Source organism: Impatiens glandulifera, chromosome 2 (genome assembly GCF_907164915.1).
Source record: "Impatiens glandulifera chromosome 2, dImpGla2.1, whole genome shotgun sequence".
NCBI lineage: Eukaryota > Viridiplantae > Streptophyta > Magnoliopsida > Ericales > Balsaminaceae > Impatiens > Impatiens glandulifera.
The window spans coordinates 5,193,466-5,205,284 of NC_061863.1; the positions used below are offsets into that span (position 1 = coordinate 5,193,466).

The 11,819-nt window shown below is 22.2% G+C and overlaps 1 protein-coding gene across 1 annotated transcript; it reads left to right on the forward strand.

The window, feature by feature from the left end:
- Positions 1–1,530: 1,530 nt before the first annotated feature.
- LOC124928019 (cyclin-D4-1-like) lies at positions 1,531–4,789 on the forward strand. Its single transcript, XM_047468542.1, has 6 exons — positions 1,531–1,927; positions 3,040–3,126; positions 3,214–3,315; positions 3,398–3,632; positions 4,283–4,410; positions 4,480–4,789. Exons 1-6 carry the CDS (start codon positions 1,733–1,735, stop codon positions 4,774–4,776), a joined length of 1,044 nt encoding a protein of 347 aa, XP_047324498.1. The 5' UTR covers positions 1,531–1,732; the 3' UTR covers positions 4,777–4,789.
- The last annotated feature ends 7,030 nt before the right edge of the window (positions 4,790–11,819 follow it).

Below are 11,819 nucleotides of genomic sequence, written 5' to 3' on the forward strand. Positions count from 1 at the left end.
TTATAACTCTTTTAAATGAAACAATGATAGTAAAAATTGAAACTTATATCTTTATTATCTTATTCAAATATTCACTTTGAATCAAAATTTAATTTAAAAAACATAAAATTGGTAAGAAATAATATTTACCCACCCAATTTTAACTATTGTCTTCCTTTTTTTTGTTATATATATATATATATATATATATATTTTGTATTCTTATACTTTTTTTTCATATTTTTAGGAAATGAATAAATAATTCTTAATCTTAGGTATAAGCATTTATATAACATGTTTAACTATTTCAATAAGGATAATGTAACCTTTTATGTTTCCTTGTAATAATTAAAATTTTAATATAGTTATTATTAATTTAAATAAATGGTAAGTGTCTTACCTAATAAAATAAATATCACATATTTAATTATAATTAAAAGCGTCTTAAACTATCTTTCAAAATTCTATAAAAATAAGTTCTAAAAAAGATTTAAGTTTTTGTTGATATAAATATGATTATTACTGTTTGATTTAATATAATTTAGGTGTGTTTTTAATCTAACTCGTAATTTATTTTTAAGTGGAAGCTCTAACATATTTCTTGTAAATTTTGATATTTTAAGTGTCAACTTTTTTTTTTCTTCATTTTAGTCATCTTATTAGTTTGATTAAAAACTTATTTTATAGTGTACTTTTAGTTTTTATGTTAATTAAAAAAAATATCATGTAAGCAATTATTAAATTATTTAATTTATTAACTAATATATTTTTTTATTAAATTTAAATATTGAATACAAAATTATATTTTATTAATTTATCTTTAAAAAATTTCAAATAACTCAATTTTTCTTTAAACAATAATTTTAGAAAAATATAAAGGGGATTATTTATAGGTACCCATTAATTCATATATAAGTATCTACTTCTATCACTTAAGTAATGAGAAAAACCATAATAAGAAACTATTATTTTAAAATTATTTTTATTCCATTAAATCAAATTAAAAAAAATATGAGCATGTAAATATCTGTAGAAAAAACCGGAGCAATCCTCTACTCCCAAATTAACATGTTCTTTGTTCCCTCTCATAATGGGAGGGACAATATGGTAAATAAATAGCGAGAGGGAACAAAGAACATATTAATTTGAGAACAGGAGATCTGACCGATAAAAAAAAGTTATTTAAATAAAAATTGTAAAAAGGTGAGTTAAATATACTATATTTATTTGTGTTAATAATGTTATAAAACACGACATTTATGTCCGTAAATCAACTAAATTTTTAAAAAATTGAGAAAGATTGAGTTATCACATTTTATATTATAGAAAGTTATCTTTACACTACAATATTGATCAACCACATGTTTATAAATATAAGTTAAAGTGATATATTTGAGTACTATAATTAAATTATTAATACTTTTTTTTCTAAAAAAATTAATAAGCATTAAAATAGTAACTTTAGATAAAAATATTACAATTTGTTTTGGTGCTAATATAAATATTCCAATTAATTAATTGAAAAAATATACATTTTTTCGTTTCACAATTTACTCATTTACCCACTTGTACTTGACCCATTGTCACTAACAAAGCATATCAAAACAAAAAGAAATAAAAAAATAAAAAAAATCCCTCTCTCTTTCTCTTTCTCTTCCTCCGCCTATATCTTTCTCCTCCATTTTCTTTCTTTCTTTCTCTCCCATTCTCTCTCTCTCTCTTGCTCTGTTTTGCTCGTCTGTTTCATTCCATAATGAATCTGAACCAGAACTTGAACGAAACATTGGCCGGACTTCCGGTGCCGGCGCCGGCGTTAAACGAAGAATCAATCGCTGTGATTCTTGATACAGAAGATGAACATTTACCCGAAATTGAATATCTTGAAAGATTGAGAAATGGGGAGTTGGATTTGAAGGCTAGAATGGATGCTCTCAAATGGATTATAGAGGTTTGTAACTTGTATCTTTCAAAATGTTTACTTTTTTTTGTTTTTCAAGAAATGGGTAGTTTACTTTACGGCGTTATTGAGATATTTAATGATGAACAGGAGAGATTTGTTCATTTTATAATCCATGATTATCTCTATTTCTCTCTCCTATTTATTTCATGCATACATGAATAAGGAAATGGGTTTAGGTAGGATGTTTTTTCCTGGATTTTTTTAATTATATTTTTGGCTTTTGGGTGGGTGATAGAAGAGAAGAAATGCTTTTGAATTTACATTAATTACACTTTTTTTTTTCTTGTCTTCCTACCTGTTTTGATTCAAGGATTTCGGTTCCTTTAATGGATTTTTTCTTTAATTTGTTGGATTTTAATTTTGGTCTTAATCTATATATCTAAGAATTAATGTCAAAAATAACATTTAAAAAAGTTACTACTAGTTTAAATAGAAAGAGTGAGAGATCAAGGTTTAAGATTCTGATCTTAAGTTGAATGGCTAGGTGTATCTTGTTTTTTTTAGTATTTTTATGTGTGTTTTTTTCAAAAATTAAATATAACATTTTGATAAAGAAATGGGTTATTTTAAATTTGTTATTTTTTTAAAATATTTTAACTGATAAATTTAATGAAATTATAGAAATGTTTATAATAATGATTTAATCTAGAGAGTTTTTTTTCTTAAATAAAAAATTACAAAGAAACCTTGTTTGATGTTGTGATGTGGGGAAGTTTTTATAAAAAAAAAATAAATTATTTGAATTTTTAATTGGTTGAATTATTTATGTTATTTTATATTTAAAATTTAAATATAATAAAATAAAAATATTTTAATAATTTAATTAATAAATTAAATAATTTTATGGTTGAACAAAAATATGAAGTAATAAAAGAAATACCCAAATCAAACATCGACCTCAACTTTTGACAAAAAGTTTTTCCAAAAAAAATGCTTAAATTAAAGTATGGCCATAAGTTAGGTAGGATGTGGAAAATAAATTCTGGTTTACAAAATAAGAAAAAAATGTTTTTTTTTTTTTTTTTTTTTTGTCAACAATGGGTTTTATTTATTTTGTAAATATAATTTATAACTAATACAATAAATGATTGTTTAAACAGGTTCATGTCTATTTCAACTTTAGCCCTGATTGTGCATATTTGGCTATAAATTACATGGACAGATTCCTTTCAGTCTATGATTTACCAGTGAGTGAATTAATAATTATCAATTATTTCTTAATTTCTTCATATTTTTTACTCAATTATTTTGTCATATAATATCATCCTCTGTAGAAAAACACAGCAATATGGGCAATGCAATTACTAGCTCTTGCTTGTGTATCAATTGCAGCAAAAATGGAAGAGATTGAAGTTCCCTTGTCCATTGATTTACAGGCATGTTTCCTTTATTATTATTATCTTAGTTTTTGAAAATTTGATTTATGATAAATAATAATAACTATAATAATATTACCAGGTGGGTGATTGTAAATATATATTTGAAGGTAAGACAATTCAAAAAATGGAGCTTTTGGTTTTGAGCACATTGAAATGGAGAATGTTGGCAATTACTCCATTCAAACTTCTTCGCTGTTTTCTGAAGAAGGTTACGCTTGATGAAGATGACGATAATGATGAAAATGATAAAGGAGTTCCGATTATTTTCTCGAAATCTAGATCATCAACCCAACTTATACTCAACATGATCACTGGTAAAAAAAAAATCACCTTTTTATTTGATTTTTCACCATTTTATAAGTTTCTTTCAAAATTTTGTTTTGGCCAAAACATTATTTGAAATTCTTGGTTTTCTGTTTAGTTATGAAAGAAGTGAACCATTTTTGAAAACTTCTTTTTTTTCTACAACATTAGACTAGCTAGACTCATATTTTACAAAATGACTCATATATATTATAATTATTTATTACATATGTTAAGAATATTATCATGATAATATTAAGAATGTTAAACATTGTGATAATATCTTTACCATATTATTATTATAGTCATTTCTTTATATCTATAATTTTATTCTATAAAAGTGACAAATGTGGTAGAGTAGAGGAAGAGACTTCTATATAGAAAAAAAAATTTAAAAAAAGAAGAGGAATTGAAGGTATTTAATGTTGTGGTTGATAGTTTAATTGATGAGAATAATTTGAAAAAATAGTGGATTATTTGAAAATTATTTAAATAACCCAGACACAAAGTATTAAGGAACCAGTATAGAATGAATGACTTTTTTTTGAAGTAATTTGAGTAAAAACAAGCATGTTGCAAATTGGGGGAAACAACATTAGGTTTTTTTTTTATGTAAAATATATAATAATATATTTGTATTATTTATTGAAATTGAATGCAGAAGGAATTGAGTTAATGGAATTCAAGCCTTCAGAGATTGCAGCAGCAATGGCAATGTCAATTGCATGGGAAACCAAAAGTCTTCCTGTTGAGCAATCAATTTCTCTTTTCACCCACCATTTCCATAAGGTATTTAATTATTATTATATTTGGATCATAATTCAAATCAATTTGATAATTTGATTATGATTTTAACAGGAAAGGGTTATGGAGTGCTTTGATTTGATTAATGGATCATCATCATCATCTTCTTCAAATCTTCATGATGATATTCATCCTCCATTGATGCCATCTCTACCTCAAAGCCCCATAGGTGTTCTTGATGCTTCAACATTGTTAAGCAACTTTAAGATGAGTAGTGATGATGAGTCTTCTAAGGTTAATAAACTAGTAGTTGGATCATTTGTTGAGATTAATGTTTCCCAAATCAGTCCCTTTAAAAAGAGAAGGAAGCTAAATGGGAACTTTGAGTTTGATCAGGTGGTGGAGCCATAGATTGGGGATTTGATTTTTCAAAAAATAAAATTAGTAATGATATATGAAAAGACAAAAGTAATGTAAAAAAAGAAGTTTCATATTGGTTAATTTTATAATGATATTATTATATATTATTATTTGATTTGAAATTAATTTACCTTATTTTACCAACTTAAATGCATTTACTTTTCTTACATATGTCAAAGTGCCAACATTTTTATCTTTTATTATATGGAGAAATTAGGACTCAAAGTCTCAAATAAATACAATACTTAAAATATGAATATTCTAATTATTATTAAAAAAAATTGGAGTAAGTTAATTAGACTCGATCTCAATTTCATTTTTTAATAAAATTGAACATGAAAATTATTATTTTAAGTAAAACTATTTTTACTTGTAGTGAATTACAAACAGTATAATTATTGAATTATATTAATAATAATTCACTATAATATATTAAATATTTACTGTATTGTCTAAGAAATTAAATATTTTAAGTTTGAATCATATTTAAAAAAAATACTAAGATTTTAATAAAGTTAGTCATCAGAAAATAAATTCAAACAAAAATAATTTTATTAACAATTATTTCAACCTTTAATAAGGGTCAAATCATAAACTATTATTATTCAATGAGATCTTTAATTTGATAATTTATTCTTTATGCATTTTATTAAACATCAACATATATCAAAAGTCTAAAATTTTTTATTAAAGAAAAACATTAAAAAATATATTTAATCAATATATTAGATTGCAAGTCTTATTAAATATATATATATATATAATAATAATAATAATATTTCTATATATTATTACTATGATTGAAAAGTCATTATAAAACAACTAATTTAAATGTGGTATAAAAAAATGACAATAGAAAAAAAAAAAAAAACCGTCATTGGTGTGACATCCAATTTGTTTGTTCGTTGTCATTGCATGAAATACTTGATATCGCGAATGATTAGATCAAGATTTTGACATCAACTTAAAGAGTCGATGATAGATGAAACAACCACTTTAACACCCTAAAATTTGATTAAAATATCACATCTAGACCATTATTATGATTATATAATGTACATTAAAGTAAGATAGGTATATAAGTGTTTCGATTTAGTATTTTTTTTAAATAAATTTATCATAAAAGTTAACATTACATTTGTAAAATTCTCAAATGACGGCCGGTTAATAAATGAACACGGGATGAATTTCAGTTTTATAATTGAATATGAGATAAAAGTTAAGGGTAATTTTTTTTATCTAAATTAAAATGATTAATAATGTAATTTCTTCTTTTATTCATGTAAATAGATTTTATAAGACTTTATCACCCAAAAAAAAGGTTTGAATGAATGATTAACCATTGATGTATAAGATTGTTACAACAAACATCTAAACAATTCAGTTTAATTCGGTATAAAGTAAGTTATTTGATTTAAATGGTTTCAAATTTCGACCATATTTATAGCCCATTACAACTTTACTTTAAAAGACACTTTATTAAATAATTCAATAGGTCCACCTCCTTAAAGAAAATACTTAACACTTTAATAAATCTATATAGCATTACATATATAGAGAGTACAACATTTTGAATAAAATAAAATCATATACATAATTTATGAATTATTTAAATAATTTTGTTGGGTGGTGAATTTAAAATATAAGTATTTTTATATAAATTTTTTAAATGTATTATTATATAATAATGATAAAATAAAAACTATTTTAATTAATTAATTGAGTGATATAATTGATAAGAGAATTTATAAAAATATTTTTTTTATTATAATATTTTTTTTTAAATCACAAAACACGCCTAAAAATGTAAAAAATTGTTTGTACAAATTATTAGAAGCAAAAATTATAACAAGCTGTCTAAGAGTATATTAGAGAAATAGGTAAGATTCAATGATATTATTGAATTGACAATTATAAGAATGAGTTATTCAAGAATAAATGAAAAAGAATAACGAAAAGACAATTCGTTGTAAAACTTTAAGTATAGAGTTAGTAAGGTAATGTTTAGTTTTTTTAATTTTTGTTTTAATTTAAAAAAAAATATATAGATATCGCCTTACAGCAGAGATAATTTGAGGTCATGCTAAAGAAAAAAAAAAGTAACTTTATATATTATTTTTTTAAAGATCTAATATTGTAACCTTATAAATTAATAAGAAAATAATAGTAAAACTTATTTGGTGGGTTTTATGGTTTTGAGTAAAACTTTTATTTAATTTAATTTTTTTATAAATTAGTTTTTAAAATTTAACGATCATTCTACCCTTTAAATAGATGAGATAAAATAAGTAATATGATAAATAAGAAGAAAGGAGAAACCATATTGAATTTTGAATAAAAAAAATATCAAACAAACTCTAAAGAACATTAAATATCAAACAAGCTGTAAAGAACATCAAAATATCAAATAACTGAAAACTTCTTGCACCCTCTTTGTATTGAATGCATTAATAAATTTGTTGTTTTTATTGTCAAATATATAACCCGTCGAATATAAATACCAACTTAAATGATATTTGAGACTAAATTTTAAAAGTTTTAACATTTTAACTCATATAAATGGTAATGAATTCATAAGCCAAACTTGAAATTAGCAACTACAAATTTAGTTAAAATGTTGTTGAAAGAGATAATAATATAATAAAAATATATAATTTTATAATAATAAATTAAAAATTAAACAAAATAATACCGTTTGATGAAAATAACCAAACAAACAACGTCTGAGAACAATCTGAAGTACGCTAATTAAACATTGTCGTTATTAACGTACGTCTTGTCTTTGTATATGGGCCCCACTTTTTATCGTTTTGTTTGACTAAAAAAATTGTACAGTTTGACTCATGAGTCACGTGCCAATTTTGAAATGCAATTCTTTTAAATATTTAAAATTATTTTACTTATAACAATTTAAAATGAAACAAAGAAAAATATCCACAACAAAATCAATTAACTTAACATAAAATAAAAAAAATATAAGAAGAAAACACATGGAGCTTGTTTATTCTTGATTAAAATTATAATAAACTTGTTTGATCTTATTAATTTATATTAAAATTTATCTATTAATCAAAAAAAATTCATACTCTTTGTAAAGTCTTTTTTTAATATATATTTTAAATAAAAAAATTATTAGTTCATAATATTCTCAAGATGTATTTCTCTAATTTATATGTATTTGTTAGACATGATTCAATTTGAATTATTTAAATAAAAAAAAATTAATCAAACATAATTTCTTCTTCTAATAATCCATTATATTATTTAATTTATTAATTAAAATATTAAAATAATAATATTTTAAATTATTATTATTTATTTTATTATTATATATTAATATACTTTAAATTTTTTTACACCATCAAACAAAATTAACCCATATTTAAAATAATCACACATTTTTTTACATCAAACAAAATTAACACATTTATTAATTAAGTTTTCTTCTATTAATTTAGAATTCGATTTAACTATTTTAAAATTGTATTAATTAATTTTCAGAAATAGTATATGGTCAGGTTGTACTCAGTACCATGTCGGTGGGTGGTGACCCAGACAGTTGGGAATGTAAGAGAATTTATTTTAAAGTTTTTTTTTAATAATATTAAAATAAAAAATATATATATATATAATATTATAATGTTAAAATATAAAATTATAAGGGTAATGATAAGAAAAGGAAATAGGAGAGGATGACGTGTTCAGGCTGGAAAAAGAATAAAATATTAATCTTTTTAAAATTTCATCTCCCAAATTCTCTTCCAATTTGTTTATCAAATTATAATCAACTCAAACTCTACACATATATATTTTTTAAAATGGTTGGCGATCCTCAACCCTTTTTCAAATCACTCATCAAAGTTAAATTGTTATATTGATTGTTTATATAAGTTCAAAAGCATTTATAAATTATTACATTTTTAGTTTTAATTCTTATTATTAAATATCATAATAATTTTGATATTTTTGAGATAACTGTATTTTTAATAATAATATAAAATTATTCAAACTTTGGAGCCATTATTAATTAATTTAAATATTTATTATTTGGATAGAATCACTACAATTGATCTTAATTTTTCAAAAGTAAAACCTTTATTTTATTTTTATTTTGGGTTGATTCTGTGCTTATTTAAATAATTTCAATCCAATTAATCATTGTTCGAATTACTAAATAATTAATCAAAATATTCTAAGCCTTGATATTGTAAGTAGCTTTCCCATTACCTTGCTTCATCTTGGAAAATGTAAGATTTGATTGAGTATTATCTAAAAACAATCTTATTCAATAAAAATTAAATTATTTGAGATTTGTTTAAGTTAAATTATTAAAATATAATTTTATTTAAATTTAATAAAAGTAAAGTAAAAATATTTTAGTATTAATTTTTATTGATAAATTAAGTGATTAATGATTATAATGATACTAAAAAAATTAAAAACCTACATGAATACTAAAGTGTAATATTTTGAGCAATAAATATATCTCTTAGGTTATCTATATGATTTTGGGACCTTGCTCAAAATATACATCTCTTAAGTGTATTTTTCCACTTCATCATAAACTATGAAAAATTGATCTACTTTATGTGCTATTTGCGTTGTAACTTAGGTAGATTTGCTTAATTGATGGATATTATTATATTGTAACCGGCCGGTGATATTTTTGTGAAAAGCTTTTAGCCGGGTATATTTCAAATTCTAACTCTGCTATTGCTCTTATGTTGACTCACTTTTTTAAATTCAATATGCATAACCAATTATTGTTTATACTCTCTTTTCGTTTTTTTTTTCAATCAGTTTTAATAGTTACACAAGTACGACTAAATGGATTCCTACAACGAGCCATGTTGTACCATACTTGGATGCTGAATCGACGTGTGAATCTTGCTCCAAATTAAAGAAAACAATGAACTAATAAAAACTTTTATTTGACCAACAATGATTATTTTAAGGTTATTCCAATATAAACATTTTTTATGTTGTAAGTCATTTTGTCGATTATATAGTATTCGTTTGGTTTACTTACTCTAACTAGGGCCGATTCTAGGATAAGTCCATCAAGCGTTCGAGCTAGAACAATTCACTCCTTAGGAAAGCCCATTTACTAAAACTATACGATGTTTAGTTAAAATTTACTGAATTTTTAAACATAAAATGTTGTAACATAATTGTTAAAACTAAAAAATGATAATTTTATTTGCTTATGAGTTCAAATCTAGGGCGGTGCAACAAAACCGGAAAACCGATAACCCAATTGAATCGATAGCTTACCGGTTTCATTTATCGGTTTATTGGTTAACTGATTTTAACGGTTTCGGTTCCGGTTCTATTGAACTATATTTTTAGCGGTTTAATCAGTAAACCGGTAATAATTTAATAATATATATTTATTAGTTATTTATAAATATTAGATATATTATAAATAATATTTAATAATTTATATATATTAATTATTTTTAAAATTTAAATTATAATTTATATAGAATTATTTAAAAAAAATCTAATTTATATGACTATTTATTTAAAAGGAAAGAATTTTTAAATATATTATAATATTATAATAATATAATATATTTCTAAATATATATATATATATATATATATATATATCAAATATCGTTATAATATTACAATAATAATATATTTTTAAATATATCTATCAAATATTATTATAATAAATTATATTATTACGTAACATAATTGTATATATATATATAATGTCATTATAATATATTATAATATAAATAAAAAAAAAGATGAATAGCATAAAAGTACGGTAAAAATAAAATTTTAAAAAAAAAATTCATAAATTTAATACTTAATTTAAAAAATTGAATTATCGGTTTACTGTTTAAACGGGTTAATCGACCGGTACCGACGAAAACAAGTAGAACCATAATCGATAAAACCGATACCAATACTGGTCGATTAATCGGTTTCTAAAATAAGAGGTAAAATCGGATTTAACCGGATCTATTTAACCGGTTGAACACCTATTTCAAATCTCTCACAATCAACTTTTTTTTTATCAATGTTTTTAAACTAATCCTGAAAAAAAAATTATATTTTTTTCGTAGGGTTAGACAACTTAGTTTTTTTTTAAAAAAAATTTAGTCTCAAATGAGTTTGTATTGTAAGTCACCCTTAACAAATTGTAACAAATTCAACGTAGTTAAATTTTGTATAGGTAAATTATTCATTGACATCTAAAATTTTAATTTTAGAAATGTTTGTTTAAATTATTTACAAAATAACTTTTTAATGTAACTCTTCATTATTTATTTGAATTAAATAAAATTAACTCTCCAGGTCATTTAATACAATACATTTAAAGTAACGTTTTCAGCTTTCAGTTGCAATATTTTGAGATATTTCGTTAATACTTAAAAATACAATTTTAACAATATTGTTTCACTAAACTAAATATAATTATGATTTATGAGTTCAATTTTTAATAAAATATTATAAGGAATAGTTTTTCTATTATTCGAATGTCTTTCATTTGCTGTCTAAATTATTTTAAGAGAACTAAAAAGGTAGCTTAATTATTTGGCAATTAAGTAGTTATACTTAATTTTTTCATTAATTGTAATAAAATGAAATTTTATAATAGTGATTGTTGAGCAAACTACAAAATTAATTAAGTAATCTCACACAGCAACTTATTGTTTCCAAACTTGGGAAAGATTGCAAATAAATTGATACGATATAAAGTATTGTCTTAGAACTAAAGATTGTAAAAATTTTAATTTATTAATAACGTTTTAAATTGAAGTGGTGTTGCGCTAATTTTTTAAATAAATAAAAAGAGTAAGAAATAACAATCACTTTAAATGATAAATAATAAAATTAGAACTCTTTCAATTGTTGGTAATTTATAAGTTTGGTAATTAAGATTTACGTTTAGAGATCAAATAAAAAAATTATTTTGTAAATAAAAAAGATTTGTATAACTGATGATATTAAAACTATTAATTCATATATTAATTGCTAATGAAGCATGGACCAACTAATTAGGTTAATTGTCCTTT

What these genes read in the sequence shown, in the direction of transcription:
- LOC124928019 (XM_047468542.1), top strand. Translation starts at nt 1,733, where the DNA reads ATGAATCTGAACCAGAACTTGAACGAAACATTGGCCGGACTTCCGGTG. An exon ending in CCTTGTCCATTGATTTACAG is followed by an intron (nt 3,316 to 3,397) that starts GCATGTTTCCTT and finishes TAATATTACCAG; the next exon opens with GTGGGTGATTGTAAATATAT. An exon ending in TCACCCACCATTTCCATAAG is followed by an intron (nt 4,411 to 4,479) that starts GTATTTAATTAT and finishes TGATTTTAACAG; the next exon opens with GAAAGGGTTATGGAGTGCTT.